Source organism: Adiantum capillus-veneris, chromosome 4, assembly GCF_014529385.1.
Source record: "Adiantum capillus-veneris isolate H3 chromosome 4, ASM1452938v2, whole genome shotgun sequence".
NCBI lineage: Eukaryota > Viridiplantae > Streptophyta > Polypodiopsida > Polypodiales > Pteridaceae > Adiantum > Adiantum capillus-veneris.
In genome coordinates, this window is record NC_140934.1 from 108,482,074 (window position 1) to 108,498,792 (window position 16,719).

General features: G+C 45.2%; 2 protein-coding genes across 2 annotated transcripts in view; both read right to left on the bottom strand.

Annotated features, from left to right (window-relative positions):
- LOC147459769 (ATP sulfurylase 1, chloroplastic-like) overlaps positions 1-16,719 on the bottom strand; it is a 57,474-nt gene that overhangs the window by 7,282 nt on the left and 33,473 nt on the right. The gene's annotated exons all lie outside the window — the stretch shown is intronic.
- Positions 4,562-8,182, bottom strand: LOC147459770 (uncharacterized). The gene is made up of 2 exons (XM_086509901.1): positions 4,770-8,182; positions 4,562-4,695 (listed from the first exon to the last, which is right to left on the bottom strand). Exon 1 carries the CDS (start codon positions 6,322-6,324, stop codon positions 5,107-5,109), a length of 1,218 nt encoding a protein of 405 aa, XP_086366027.1. The 5' UTR covers positions 6,325-8,182; the 3' UTR covers positions 4,562-4,695; positions 4,770-5,106.

Consider the following 16,719-nt stretch of genomic DNA (forward strand, 5'->3'; position numbering starts at 1 on the left):
TGAATGAAGGTGCTGAGACAGAGAGATAGAGAGAGAAGAATACGACACCAGAATGGTATCAAACCCTCCCCGAAGGCCCCACTCTCTATGGCGAGAGCGATCTACTTATGATTGCACAAATCTCTACAATGCTTTGGACTTGCCGACGATGAGGACGACGAAGAGACGGGCTGAAATCTGAAAATGCTAATGGCTGAAATCTGCAAATCTTTATTTGCTGAATTTTGACTCTATGTCGGTGACGATGTCGATGACGACGATGCAACGACGATGCGCTGAAAACGCAGATGCTGAAATCTGCGTTTTCCGGGCTGAAACTGTAAACTTCGCGCGATCTGACCGTGCGGCGAGGATCTGCTGCGGGAAGGTGAGATCTACGAGGTTCAAGGGTCGTTCTGCTGTGCCTAAGTGCTGAAAACTGAAAACGTTGATGCTAGGGCTGATTCCGTCGCGAAGATCTGCAAAAACGCTTAGGTGTCTTGCAGATGCAAAAACGCTAGGGCTGAAAATCTTCTGCTGCAGTGGAAATCTGCTAACTACTATAGAATCTGCTACCGCTAGTGGATTTGTTGTCTGCTATGGTCGCCGGGGCTCATCTGCTGTGCAAAAACGCCAGGGCTGGTCTATGGTGCAAAAATGCTAGTGTTGATGTTGTGTTGCAAAAACGCTAGGCCTTGCTTGGGGGGGGGGGGGGGGGGGGGGGGGGGGGGGGGGGGGGGGGTGTCATGCTGAGAAGTTGCCTGTTAAGCAAGGTGCTCCTGCTGTGTAAGGTGCAGCGGAATGAATGTTGTATTTTCTCAAGATTAGTGATCTTTACTGCTCAAGGTTCCTTTTAGTTCTTAAGGAAAGAGAGAGCTTTCCGTCTTATAGAGAGTGCTGTGATCATGAACAAAGTGACTGGATCTTGTGCGTGCAAGTGAATGAGATTGAGAGAAGGAGAGAGAAGAGATACGACACCGAGAGGTTGTAAAACCCTCCTCCGAAGGCCCCACTCTCGTCGGTGAGAGTGGTCTACTTTGATTGCACAAAGGTGTACAATGCGTATGCAATGGACTGATGCAATGGGACTATGCCGGTGACGACGACGATGATGACGACGACAACTTGGGCTGAAACTGTGGATCTTCGATACGCTGAATTTCTTGGACTGTTTTGGGCTGAAATTGGACTGTTTTCGGGGCTGAAAATGGGCTTTTTCTTGCGGGTTTAATGGCTGCAAATGACTGCTGAAAAACGCTAGGTTACCTGTACCCTTAGGTTGCGTTTTTGGGGGAGAATCTTGACTGAGAAAACGCTGCCACAGCAGAGTCCTTCTTGCTGAAAATGAACTGTTTTGCAAGTGTCAAATTACCCTTACCGGCTGCGGATGGTCTGCTGCAACTGATGGTGAAAACGCTGCTCCTACTGAGGGTTTTCCTTGCGTTTGTACATGCTGATTTGCTGCAGATCTGCCATTGAATGCTAGCGTTAGTACTTGCTGGGTACTGCTGCCAATGGATAGCAAAAACGCTGAGTCTGCTGAGGAACTGCCTGGCGTTAGTAACTTGATGGAAAAAACGTTAAATCTTCAAGTTGCTGGCGATAGCTTCAAGGGGGGAAGCGCTAGGCAATGCAAGAAGATAGGGCAACACCAATAGGCTGGTGATGCGGGGGGATGGGCCTTACCAAGAAGCTTGGAGAGGGTCTTGCTGAGAGAGGGAGGGAACACCTGTCGCTTGGTAGCCTGCTGTGCTCCTTGGCTCATCTGCCAATTTGTGCTAACTTGGGTTTGCTTATAAATTTACTTACCCAATTTGCCCTACTGAGTACCCAACAAAAGTCACTTAATAAATAAGTGAAAAATGTCAAAAATAGGGAAAAATGGGATAAAGTTATCTGAAAAATCCCCAAACTGACTCTGATGGAATCTGATGGAAATGCTTATGCTTATGCAAGGTGCAACTAGAGGATATGCATCTACACTGAGTGACTGGGCATGCACGGTCTACGAATAGACTCACAAAAGTGCCAGATCACTTCTAATCTAACTTGACTGGACTTGACGGAAACCCTGCTATGGTGTAGCTTGTCCACGGACACATAGGGTTGGGATGTGTCACGTGACATCCCCTTCTTTTTAAAGTGAGGTACTGGTACCGAGCTGCATAGCTTCCTTGTAGTCAGCCAACAACTCTGGATAATCCTTGAAGAACTCTTCGTCTGCCCACACCGCTTCATGGGTTCCTTGATCTTTGAACTTCAAAAAATGCTGTCGTACTTGTTTCTTCGAACCATGGCGAAACCGATGCAACAAGACTTGCTCCGGCTCCATGACTTCTGCTTCATCGATGATCTCCGGTTCTTCTTCTTCCGAAACGTCCTTTGGAGGTGTTCCCTGAAACACTTTCAACCAAGAAACATAGAAAACGTTGTGCATTGACTATGAGTTATGCAACTTCAATTTCATTGAAACCTCATTGATCTTTTTGATGACTAGGAAATGGACCATACATACGAAAAGATAACTTAGGACATTTCTTTCCAACTTGCTTAAGACGCTGTTTCATAATTCGTAGATACACCCAATCTCCTTCCTTGATCGAGACCTCCTGACGATGCTTGTTAGCCTGTTGAGAATAAGATTCCTGAGCCTTGCTTAGCCGAAGCTTCACACTCTCAGAAATCTCATCCAATGATTGACTCTCAGCATTGGCATCTGGCATTTGACTGACCGATCGAGTCAACAATCACTGGAATCGACGGCCAAAAGCTGCCTCATATAGAGTTCGACGAATAGCAGAAGAGAAGGAATCATTGAGAATAGCCTGTACCAATGGGAGATAGAGCTCCCATTGAGACTGCTGATCATGAACATAAGATTTCAACACATCAAAAGCCAACTGATTATACATTTCCGTTTGACCATCTGACTGTGGATGAAAAGCGGATGAAAAATTCAACTTTGTGCCAAAATTTTCAAAGAGTGCATGCCAAAAGTTGGACGTAAACTTAACATCAACATCCCTATCTGAAACTTTGGCAAACCACAGAGGGGGTACCAATGCTTTATGAACAATCGTGCAACATCTTGTGCAATAACTGTGGCCTTACAAGGAATCAACATGCAAAATTTGCTGAAACAATCAACAATAGTTAAACATTGAGTGTTCCTTGAATGCTGACTTGGTGGTAAGTTAGTCACAAAATCCATAGAGATATCCTGAAAAGGTCCCTCGGGAATAGGCAATGGAAGCAAGAGGCCTTGCTGCTTACCCCGAGGAGCTTTTACTTTTTGACATATAGTGCAATGTGTGACATAACTAAACACATCTTTTCGCATTTTAGGCCAATAGAAAAATCGTTCAATCTTTTCCAATGTGGTGTTCATACCCCTGTGCCCACCCGTGAGAGAGTCATATGCATCATGCAATATGGCTAGCCTGAGAAAGAGCAACACATAGACGCTGACAAAAAAATAACAATCCATCACGAATGAAATAGTTGCTGGGCCCTTGGGAAGCAAGAGCCTGCAACCAATACTTACCAAACTCCGAATCTGCATACTGATTCTTCATGCTGTCAAAAGACTCACCCTGTATAGAAAATGTGGTTCTTGACTCGGGAGCCAAAATCTGTCCTTTGCGACTCAACGCATCTGCAACAGGGTTAGCTTACATACTCAATCAAACCTCCAAATTGCTCAAAAATTTGTGACCACCGCGCTTGGCGATCACTCCAATGTGCACTAGGCATAGACTGGAGCCACTTGAGGGCTTGATGATCTGTACGCACTGTAAACTCTCTATCATACAAAAAATGCTTCCAATGCTTAAGAGAGTGAATGACAGACAAAAGTTCTTTATCATAAACTGAATAATTCTTTTCCGCACTATTGAGCTTCCAACTAAGGAAAGCTACTGGGCGACCATGCTGCTGGAGCACAGCGCCTATGGCGACATTGCTCAGATCCGTCCATACCTCAAAGGGATCATCCCAAGAGGCAAGGATAAGATACGGTGCTTCTGTCACCGCAACCTTGAGAGCTGCGAAAGCCTCAATGACTGCCTCGGGCAAGTCTACGCGCTGACGGCGAGTCTTTACCCCTTTCAAAACATCAGTCATAGGTGCGGTGCAGCAATGCGTGCAAAATTCTCTATGTGCGAACTATATGCTTGACATAAACCAAGAAAAGAACGCACATCATATGCAGTTTTGGACAAATCCCAATTACGAACCTGTTCCACCTTCGCGGGGTCTAGCTTGACGCCTTCTGCAGAAATGATATAACCCAGATAAGTGACTTCAGTAAGAAAAAATTTAGACTTCTTAGCTGCAATGTACAACTGACACTCATCCAAACGAGTTAGTACCCTTTCAACATCTCTTTCATGTTGTTCCCACGATGCAGAAAAAATGAGAATATCATTTAAAAAGATGAACACACATACACCTACCATGTCGCCGAAACGACCTACCATGAGACGGTTGAATGTACCCACGGCTCCTGTCAATCCAAAAGGCATAACAATATACTCCCATTGTCCTCGCTCGGTGCGAAAGGCAGTCTTGAAAATGTCGCCTTTGAATACCCGTACCTGATGGTATCCACTTTCGAGATCGACCTTGCTGAAAACCTTTGCCCCATTGAGCCTATCCAAGATATACTCAATGCGAGGCATCGAAAACTTGTTCTTGACGGTCATCTTGTTTAATGCCCTGTAATCAACACACAAACGAGATGAACCATCCTTCTTGCGAACGAACAAAATAGGGACAGCAAAAGGACTCACACTAGGACGTATGAATCCTCTAGCCACCAACTCCGAGAGTTGTCGCTCTAATTCTTCCTCCTGTGACTTGTTTAAACGGTAGGGAGCCTTACTGACCGGCTGCGCTCCCTCCATAAGCTCGATGCGGTGGTCCTCCAACCACTCTGGTGGGAGACGAGGTGGAAGATCATCCTGCAAAAAGAGGTGTTTAAATTTCGTAAACAACTCCGAATACTTACCTGGAGCCTGTATGCTCTGGGAAACTGGAGCAGCATAAATGAATACCGCTTGTGCTCCTCGTCGTAATTCACGCTTTACCTGTACAGGCGAGATGAGAGGCAAAGAATGCAAGCTCTCCTCAGTACGAAAGACAATTTTTCTTAATGTGACCCTTAATGTGACATTGAAAACATCTACCTTCTTTAGCATAAATCACTTGTTCTTCCGCCGTGAAGTATCCTCCTATAATTCCTTGAGAGGCTTTTTCATCAGGGGTTAGCTTAGGTTTTGCAAGTGCTTTAGCTTTACCCTTAGATTCATTGTTAGAGTTCTTTTCCAAGGAATTAGAGAAAGAAGGGCTAGAAGAATTACCATTCTTACCATTCTGTGTGTTTTGAGAATTCTGAGATGTCCCTTGAGAAGACTTGTTCTCCTTAGGCTTTCTCTTGTGCTTCATCTCTTGGGCGAGAGCAATTGCTACCGCCTTGTTGAGATCTGCCGGGTCAAAGACTTCAACATCAAACTTGATGTATTCGTCTAACCCAAAGAGAAAAGCCTCTTTGCGCTCATCATCCGACTTGCGTAGTTGAGTGCCTAGTTGCAAAACACGGTTAGAAAAAGACATGACTGGCATACCATGTTGCTTGAGATTACGCCAATCCTCTTTCAAGCGTGCAAAATACTGAGGTGGTATAAACCGCGCCTTGAGCTTGTCTTGGAAATCAACCAAACTAAAAGAGAGGGGCGTGAAATCGTCGGCTGCCTCTAGGTGCGCGGCTAGCTGTGCCTCTTGCCATGCATGGTACCAATTAATGGCATCACCGGCAAGGTACATAGCTGCCGTCAAAACTTTGCTATTTCCTGTTTTCTTAGTTGTCGCAAAATAAGCATTAAATTGATGCAACCAAGAATGAATCACCGTAGCATCCATCTTACCATCATACTTACTGAAAGTCACTTTTTCGGTGACTGGGTTGTTGGAATCCGCATCATGGCTTGCACCACGAGAGAAACTCCCATGATCTTTGGGTGGTTCGGTCTTCGAGGCGAGAACTTGGGCAAGCAATTCTTGAGTGCGTAGCTCTCGTCGAACTTCACGCTCGGTCTCCAAAGACAATCTATGAGCGGCACGATCGGCCTCCAATGCTGCGTTTCGTGCTACCGCTTCTTCGTTCCTTAGTTCTTTTCTTTCTTTTCTTGCGTCGTGCTCGCGTTCTAAAGCAAGGCCCTTGTCTTCCTGTCTATCCATCGTGGCCATCATCTGCTTCATCATTGCCTCCATAGGGTCTGGCGTAGATGGCGAAGAGGGAGGGTAGGAAAAATCTCCTGGTGGGGAAAATCCTTCGTCACCTCTCATGCTCGTCACCTGAATGCGAAGTATCCATGCCGCTTCGGGTGACGACCATGCACTATGATCTTGGGGTCTTAAGCTCGCAAGGAACTTGGGTTCTTGAGGGTCTTGAGGTTCTTGAGGTCCTTGATTCGTGAGAATCTTGGGTTCTTGAGGTTCTTGAGGGGTTCTTTCGCTTGCAAATCGCGTTGGAGAAGGATCTTCTCTTCACCCGAGTTCTACTTCTTTCTACGGGGTGCACCCCTTGGCGGCCTTGCGCTCACACCAGGGTTGCTTTTTCCCACCTCACGTCGATTGGCCGGCCGCTAAGTGCACGGTCCGTTCTCAATGAGTGAAAAGAGACACAAGGGGAGGCTGGACAAGCCCTTCTTTCTTAGGATTCCTGTCACTCTTCAACAAAACACGATTAGGAATTGCGACGCCCAAGAAAACTTGGGTTTGTGCGATCACAACAAGCAAAAAAAATTATTGTGGTTCTTGTGGTTCTTCCCTTGAGTAATGCAGAACACTTCCAAAGCTCTGATACCAATGTAAGGTGCAGCGGAATGAATGTTGTATTTCTCAAGATTAGTGATCTTTACTGCTCAAGGTTCCTTTTAGTTCTTAGGGAAAGAGAGAGCTTTCCGTCTTATAGAGAGTGTTGTGATCATGAACAAAGTGAGTGGATCTTGTGCGTGCAAGTGAATGAGACTGAGAGAAGGAGAGAGAAGAGATACGACACCGAGAGGTTGTAAAACCCTCCTCCGAAGGCCCCACTCTCGTCGGCGAGAGTGGTCTACTTTGATTGCACAAAGGTGTACAATGCCTATGCAATGGACTGATGCAATGGGACTATGCCGGTGACGACGACGATGATGACGACGACGACTTGGGCTGAAACTGTGGATCTTCGATACACTGAATTTCTTGGACTGTTTCGGGCTGAAATTGGACTGTTTTCGGGGCTGAAAATGGGCTGTTTCTTGCGGGTTTAATGGCTGCAAATGACTGCTGAAAAACACTAGGGTACCTGTACCCTTAGGTTGCGTTTTTGGGGGAGAATCTTGACTGAGAAAATGCTGCCACAGCAGAGTCCTTCTTGCTGAAAATGAACTGTTTTGAAAGTGTCAAATTACCCTTACCGGCTGCGGATGGTCTGCTGCAACTGATGGTGAAAACGCTGCTCCTACTGAGGGTTTTCCTTGCGTTTGTACATGCTGATTTGCTGCAGATCTGCCACTGAATGCTAGCGTTAGTACTTGCTGGGTACTGCTGCCAATGGATAGCAAAAACGCTGAGTCTGCTGAGGAACTGCCTGGCGTTAGTAACTTGATGGAAAAAACGCTGAATCTTCAAGTTGCTGGCGATAGCTGCAAGGGGGGAAGCGCTAGGCAATGCAAGAAGATAGGGCGACACCAATAGGCTGGTGATGCAGGGGGATGGGCCTCACCAAGAAGCTTGGAGAGGGTCTTGCTGAGAGAGGGAGGGAACACCTGTCGCTTAGTAGCCTGTGCCAATTTGTGCTAACTTGGGTTTGCTTATAACTTTACTTACCCAATTTGCCCTACTGAGTACCCAACAAAAGTCACTTAATAAATAAGTGAAAAATGTCAAAAATAGGGAAAAATGGGATAAAGTTATCTGAAAAATCCCCAAACTGACTCTGATGGAATCTGATGGAAATGCTTATGCTTATGCAAGGTGCAACCAAAGGATATGCATCTACACTGTGTAACTAAGTCAGACTTTGTAAATAATTAATTTATTTACGAGACAAGAATTATCTAATTAGTTGTGTGCACATCAGAATAGATTTAGCAGTTCTAGGGCCTCAGGTGCGCCCAAGTTTGGGCCAGTGCACCTCAGGGAGACCCTAGCAGAAAATACCATGAAGCCCTAGCGATTGGGAAATCGGGTCTTCAATGAAGAGGTAGATAGTAGCCTCAGATTTCAGGCTCAGAAAATTACACGCGCTAGTGCAAGCACAGGAATGAGATGGGGTCCTTAGAATAATAACCCTCAGGCCTGATTATTTTACGGCCTTAGGATAAGTTAGTTAAAAGTATTCTTAAATGATTTGCGCTGGACCAAATGGCTGGACAAGTGCGAAGGTAATGCCAAAGCATTGCTGGTACGGCATGCGCTAGGGAGCAGATAAAGTTTTCATTTGTTGCATCTATGTGTGCAGTTGTACACTTAATTGCACATTTCATTAACTAGCATAGGATTTTTAAAGTCAAAAGGTGAATGGTTTAAAATTTTTAAAGTAAGTGTGCCACTTGGCACACTTTCCCATGCAATCTCTCTCTCTCTCTCCCTCACTCCCTCTCTTCATGCTAGCACCTCCTCTTCTGGGAGGCTATAAGAGAGCAGCCCCTCCCCCTCTTGCCAGGTTGACAGTGCACTACCCCCCCCCCCCCAAGTTGACCATCCTCTACGCAGTGAAGCTCTCCATTGAAGCTTGAGAGCAGCACCTTGTGGTGTATGTGGAGCCTCTCAGCACCTATCACCTAGAACAAGGCCTCTCATGGTTGCATGCAGCTTTAGGAGAAGTTTCATCGCCTAAAGTAGTAGAAAACTCTCTTTCTCCCTTGTCTAGCAGCTGCAAATTCCCTGTTTTTAGCCCCTAATCACTTGTATTAGGGTGAATTTCAGCAAAGTCTTAATAGAATCTTATTCCCCACTACCTACTCTACACATACACCAAGTTTGGAGCATTTCCATCGCGAAAAGAACCTCCATTTTGGCATTGGTACGCGCTCAGGTAACAATTTCTGGTTATGTGCAAAAAATTACAGCAAGCGTGTGTGTGTGTTTTGCATGTTTCTGTGGTTGGTTGATTGCAGGAATGATCACGTCCAAAGTGGCACAGTTAGCGGAAGATAGACCCTCATTCGTGAGAGCTTCCGATGAGTTTTGTGGAAGGTAGACTCTCCCCTACGAGAGCTTCCCAAAATCTCGCAGAAGAGGATAGATCCTCTTAGTAGTCAGAGAGCAGTTCTTCTACTCTCTCAGTCAGAAGCAGAAAAAGGCCAAGAAAGAATAGAGGACGGGCTTTCGCCCCGTTCCTGTGCTCTCCCTTAGTAATAAAGATATTCTCTTTATGGGGGGGGACTAGCCCATTTTCTGGTCCCCAATGAAGTGTCAAGCTTTCTCTCTCTCTAATTCTCTTGAGTATTTGAAGTACAATTAAACGTCAGTTTACGCTTCCGTATTTTTGTGACACACTGAGTGACTAGGCATGCACGGTCTACGAATAGACTCACAAAAGTGCCAGATCACTTCTAATCTAACTTGACTGGACTTGACGGAAACCCTGCTATGGTGTAGCTTGTCCATGGACACATAGGGTTGGGATGTGTCACGTGACATGCTGCCTCTTTTGCCAGAAAGTGCTAGCGCTAGGTTTCTATATATACAAACTTAGTAAATTTTCCCTACCTAGTTTCCAACAAAAGTCACTTAAAAATAATAAGTGAAAAATGTCAAAAATAGGGAAAATAGGTCTATGCACTGTAAAAATGCTCCTGATGGGTTCTGATGGAAATGTGATGATCATGATGTGTGCAACCAGAGGATATGCATCTACTCTAACTATCTGGACATACACGGTCTGCGAACAGACTCACAAAAGTGCCCGAACACTTCCTATTCTAGGCTGACTTGACTGAATTGAACCCTGGTCATGCTGTAGCTTGTCCACGGACACATAGGGTTGGATGTGTCACGTGACAGTCGGGAACTAAGCCAGTGCACGACCCCTTCGAGAGAGGCCAAGCCAATGTTCGTCTGAACGTTCGTGTTTTCCAGAGCGGTAACACGCTGGTCGAAGCTCTGGAAGGTACTTGTAATCCATGTGTATAGAGCATGCGTGAACGGAATTTGAACATTACCTGGTGTGTCGTCACGCTGCACATCCGACCTAGAGGAATCCATGGCAAAGTGCGTGAAAAACTAGAAGTTTCACGCGAAATTGGGCCTTTTTTGCACTTTTTGATCGCGAAAAGTTGAAACCGAAGAGCGCTACGCATCGGCGTACGCGTCCGAAGCCAAGCAGGTGATGGCGGAAGCGAAGCGCGGGAGTGCGAGTAGGTGAGAGAGAGCACGGTCGAGAGAGGAGCATGAGAGACAAAATCGAGTTCTCTGTAAGCTTCTGCAAGTCTCTGTAAGTGAGTTTTAAATAATTAAAGGTTTCAGACCATACTTTAAAAAACTCAAAATGTCCTGGTCATTTAAAATAAAAGGGCCAGGGTCCATCTGCACTCCTGTTGCTGCTGAAGGTTGCTTTGAGGACGTCGAGGCTCGCTCAGGACATGTATTGACGTATGCCCTGCTTGGAAACATTCGAAGCATCGGCCTTCTTGTAACAAGGCGTCTCGTTGACGATGTGTCAGATGAGGGTTGACGCTGGTTTTCATGAGATTCCCGATAATTTGTTCATTGTTGTCGGGAGTTCTGGTTAGTGGCAGGAGTTGCTTGCGTGGTAAACTTTCCTTTCATCATTTTGTAGCCGACCGCAGCATGGTCCATAAGCTCTTGCATCGTCGAAACTTGCTTGGAAAAACAATATTCCTACAATGGTGATCGTAATCCAATGGTGTAGCGCTCGCATTGGTCCTCCAAGGGAATGAACTTATAGAAGGACATCGGAAGGTAGACGTCGAGAAACCTTTGGTTATAGTCCTCCCTGGTCTGTTGCTAAATTGGCTTTATCTGACATAAAAATAATTCTAAATGAATTATTGGATTTATAAGTGAGAGGGTTTTCTCGCTTGGAAAACCAAGAAAAATAATTCTAAATGAATTATTGGAATTTTTAAGTGAGAGGGTTTTTCTCACTGGAGACATCCGAGTACAGAGTATTCCAAGTGCGTCATTCAAAGTAATGACGGGAGCACTGAGAACGGGAATATCTATAAGGCCACCAGGAACGGGTACTTCTGATGCGTCACATCGGATGGGTGACGGGGAGCATCGGAAAGAAGTATCCGACCATCCGAGAACGGACATCTTTGATGCGTCATAGGATGGGTGACAGAGCATCGTGAAGGAGATTGTACCGTAAGTTCGGAAGGAAAGGACTAGGTGATGGGTATTCTTGATGCGTCACAAGGTGGGTGATGAGTGCATCGGAAAGGAATTATCCATAGTCAGGAGGAAATTCCGAACTGTGTTAGAATTGTGCACAAGGAAAAAGCAAACACTTGAATAAAGATGGGTTCAGAGAAAACTTTGAGGAAAAACGGATGCTTTCTGAGAAAGCGGGATTGCTTTTCGGGAAAGCAAATGCTTTCCCCGAGGAAGTCTATGTCTGCATTGCAACTGTGCATGTGATTGCATCCAGGAACGCCTGGGAAGTGCTGTGAAAGCATTGCTTTTAACTTATAAGGTTTTATTGAGTTTTTGGGCAGATTCAGACTATTTTTAAAATACGCCGGCCGCCCATTTAATAAGTGGACAGCCACCTGATAAATAAGGCAACAGATCAGCCAACGTTTTCTCTCTCTCTTTTTCTGGCAGAACAGCGAAAAGAAAAAATGAAAAAAAAAACAAAAAAAAACCAAAAAAAAAAAAAAAACGGCCGCGATTTCTAATCGAGCAGCTATTCGTGCCCGTGGCCAGGAGCTATAAAAGCATCACATGCCCTCACTCAGAGGGGAGGATCAGTTTTTGCAAGAAGGAGATGCTGCTGCAGAGTTCACTAGCAAAGAAGACGTTTGCCGGTGATGCCCATGACTGTCCCAAGTGTACCCGATGTCGCCAAGACCCAGTGCGCGAGTTCCTTCGCGAAGAAGTGCCTACGGAGTGTATTTTCATCGCGACAAGCTGCTGATTTTCTCTGTTTTCAGCCCATAAACGTCGTAGACGGGGCTGATTTACGAGAAGGAACCCAAGAACACACCTCTTTTGTGTGTAGGATTGGAAGAGAGGATTTTCTATGCAGAGATCTCTTCCGGAAAATTGCTTTTTCGAGAACCGAGTTGCGTTACGAGCGTCACGACTTTGAAGGTACGATTTTTATGTTATGATCTCTAAGTATTTGATTGTAGGTGTACTTCCTCTTTGTGAGGGAGTAGGAGCAGAGGAAGGCATGAGCCTCTGCAAGATAAAAGCGCTCTGAGGAACTAGAGCCAGATCAGCCCAAGGGTTTCGTACCCAAGTTTGGGAAGCAGATCCACCGATCGAAGAGAGGTAGACTCTCGAGATGTGATCCGGAAGTTGAAATTCCCAAGGGAAGGCTTTCGTGTCCAAGAAAGCGGAGTTGTTCAACAAGAACAGGACTCTGGAAACAGAGTCGGAAAAGAGTTGCAGGGATGCCATGCCCTGAGTCTGGAAGGTGTGATCCAGAGGCGAGAACCTTGGTTCTCAATGATTTGGAATAAGGAACGGAAGTTCCTTGGAATAGGGTTTTGCCCTAGGAATCGGAAGCCGAGGCTTTCGGGAACCATCCAGTCTTATTCTAGAACGAACGTGGTAATACGTTCGGTTCAAGTGCTTGTATAGACTTCTGCTCAATAATAAAGATACTATTACGGGGGGGACCAGCCCATCTTCTGGTCCCCAGTACTGTGTCGATCTTCTCACTCTCTATCTCTCTCTATCTATTTCTCTCTATATCCTTTGGCTTCAGTATTAAGTGATAAATTCTATTTATCGGAGTATATTTTATATTGTTATGCGCTCCCGTTTGTGACAGTGGTATCAGAGCATGGTCTCCTCTCTTTCTCTGTAAAGAAGGACGACTCTGGGAAGATACGGGAAGAATCCATGACAAGCCAAGAGAGAAGTAAGCAGGCGGAAACCTAAGTCCTGCAAGGAAAAGCTCGCAAAGTTGGGAAAATTTTTCTCTCTGCAAAAAGTCGACACAAGACTTGGAATTCTCTGAGAAGGCGACAAGAGCAATGATGCTCAAGAACCTAGAGAATCTGAAAAGCGGAATGCTCGAGATACTTCAGAACCCAAAAGATATCCATGAACATCAATCCAGAACCATAGCCAAGAAATCCCGTCATTTCAGGAAGGATAGGAAGGTGTCTAGACCTAGGAACACTCCAATCAAGTTTGATACTTTTGACGGGAAGGGAAGATGTTCCGCAAGCTACGGCTTTCATTCGACAGTATGAAGTTGCCTTTGCAAACGGCAATTTCTGAGAAGCGTCGAAGGTGAGGCATGTGACCAAGCACCTCAAGGGGATTGCAAGTACTTGGTGGTATACCAAAGCTCTGCAAGGAACTTACAACAAGACTTGAATTCAATTCAAGGTTGAATTTTCCGGCAAAGTTTTTTTCCTCTACGCTTTGAGGAAGGCATCCAAGAAGATTGGGATCAGTTAGCCCAATAGGAACACGAGTGAGTCAAAGCAAGTAGTGGTTCACTCTTGCCAAGGTAGCTCCATTCTTGATCCTCTCTGAGAAAGAAAAGATGAACAAATTTAACGAAGGACTTTTGCTCGAATTTTGTAAACGCATCTGCAAGATACTTTGCAACAGATGGTGGAGTCAGCAATAAAGTGTACACCTCATTTGTACATAGAATACAATCCCCGCAGTGGGACAAGAACCATTGAACACAGAAACAACGAATTTTTGTTATTTCTCCTCGAAAAATACGTTGCTATCCGGAGAAAGTTTGGAGTAAGGGAATTCAATCTAACTCCTGAGTTCTTGAATAGAAGACCCTCGAACTTTAAGTGAGAGGCCAGGTTTTCGATCAAAGTTACATCTTTGCGGAAATCATAAAGTGCATTGTACTTGTTTGCTCTTTTGCACGAGGTATGGTTATGTCTAACCGGGACTACTCACTCTCGAGTGTTTATGAGAGCAGGATCAAATTGAAACATTGCTTTATGCAATGAATTGGTTTGCTCAACCATCCGGAAGGTCAACTATTGATCTCGTATCCAGTAGTTCACCAACAAATTACCTGCTATTGCGAGTAGGACGGCAGAAAGGAAGGAACCATTCCGAGATTTCAACCAAGAAAAACTTTCACTAAGCTTAAGTACCTTATGAACCAACACCCCCTACCCTGTTAGGTGCAGCGGAATGAATGTTGTATTTTCTCAAGATTAGTGATCCTTATTGCTCAAGGTTCCTTTTAGTTCTTAGGGAAAGAGAGAGCTTTCCGTCTTATGGAGAGTGTTGTGGTCACGAACAAAGTGAGTGGATATTGTGCGTGCAAGTGAATGAGACTGAGAGAAGGAGAGAGAAGAGATACGACACCGTGAGGTTGTAAAACCCTCCTCCGAAGGCCCCACTCTCGTCGGCGAGAGTGGTCTACTTTGATTGCACAAAGGTGTACAATGCGTATACAATGGACTGATGCAATGGGACTATGCCGATGACGACGACGGTGATGACAACGACAACTCGATGGCTGAAATCTGTAGGCTTCTAATCGCTGAATTCGGGGACTGTTTCGGTGGCTGAAAATGACTGTTTTGGCTGCGTTTTTATGGCTGAAAATGGGGGAGCATCTGCAACCAACTTTGGGGTGGTTCTGCTACTGTGCATGAGGCTGAAAACGCTGTGGATCTGAGGCGGTTTAGGGCTGAAAACTAAAACGCTGGCTGGTTCTGCCTCCTTACAAAAACGCTACTGCTGATCTGAATCTGCAAGCAAAAACGCTGATGGCTGATGTGGAAAAACGCTAGCAATGATGAGGAATCTTGCTAATTCTGCTACTTCTCGGGGATCGCCAATGGGGGGTCTGCAAGGCTGGGATGCTTCTTCAAAACGCAAAGGCTGAGATAACCAAAAACGCTAGAAGGCCTGAATCTGCAAAAACGCTGGGTAAGCTGTATCTGCTGGCGATGGTGCTGCGGGGGGGTACTGCTGAGAAGTTGCATGTTGAGCGGGAAGCTCCTACTGCCTCTTCTGCCAGAAAGTGCTAACTTGGGTTTGCTTATATATTAACTTAGCAAAATTGCCCTACCTACTTTTGTTGGAAAGTCACTTAAAAATAATATGTGAAAATCCCAATAAATAGGAAAATAGGCTAAATGCACTGGAAAATTCCCCTAACTGATGTTAATGGATTCTGATGGGAATTCCGATGATCATGTTGTGTGCAACCGGAGGATATGCATCTATGCTAAGTGACTGGGCATGCATGGTCTACGAATAGACTCACAAAAGTGCCAGATCACTGCTAATCTAACTTGATCGGACTGACTGAACCCTGCTATGGTGTAGCTTGTCCACGGACACATAGGGTTGGGATGTGTCACGTGACATCCCCTCCTTTTCAAAGTGAGGTACTGGTATCGAACTGTATGGCGTCGAGGGAGATCGCCAACAACATCCGGAATCCTGGAAGGGACTCTTCGCCGGCCCACTCTGCTGTGTGGGTCGAGCGGTACTTGAACTTCATAAAGGTCTGCAACGCTTGCTTCTTTGGGCCGCGCTGAAAGCGACTCAAAGTCTTCTGTGGCTCCTTCGATGATTCAACTTCGTCTAGAGTCCTGCTTCTTTCGTCTTCAAGAATCTCCATGGCTGAAAATTCCTGAAACCATCTCCAACACAAAACCATGAACATACCCATTCCATGTAAAGTGAAGAAAAAAAATCTTGTCTTCGCTAAAGACTGTGTATGCAATGTAGATGAACATAGATACGGAGTGACAACCCGTTCATCAAACACATGCAAACAATGCGCTCGAATCTTGTCTGTTTAATCAAAATCAATCAACTATGGCAAATCACTATGGAAGTGCCCATGCAAACAATGCGCTCGAATCTTGTCTGTTTTATCAAAATCAATCAACTATGGCAAATCACTATGGAAGTGCCCATGCCTGGTGCTCATACTATCATGTGCTCGTTCAGAAACTGTGTCATGCCAAGGAAGAGACATGAAATGCGACTTCCTGAAATACAAACTTTTCAATGAACAATCCGCATACATTCGTGCTCAACCATGAGAGAAACGTGCTCAACATGCAATATGTCATGCCTAGGAAAAGGGATCACATAATGATGCTGACTAAAATACAGGAAACCGTCACGAATGAAACACTCGAACAATGCGTGCGTATCAATCATGCAAACACATAATACTTCCTGTGATGGTTCTTTGGACCAAGGTTCGAGAGCCAAGATCGCTTCTTCAGGATCTATCGAATCTTCTTGTGGGGGATTTGTGAACCTCGACTCGAAAGCCAAGATCGATTCTTGGTGATTGATCGATTCTACAACGAGGTTGGCTTCACTAGAAAAAGCATCCACTAACACATCATCCTTGTGAACAAGCACATCTGGTTCATGCAATTCATCATGCTTGTGAGAAATCACATCTTGATCATGCAAATCATCATGCTTGTCATTGTCATCCAAATCATTATGCAAATCATTGGCATCCAAATCATCATGCTTATCATTGTCATTCAAAGCATCATCATGCTTCACACAATCATGCAAATC

Excerpts from the sequence above, each read along its gene's own strand:
- LOC147459770 (XM_086509901.1), bottom strand. The coding sequence starts at position 6,324 with ATGAGAGGTGACGAAGGATTTTCCCCACCAGGAGATTTTTCCTACCCT.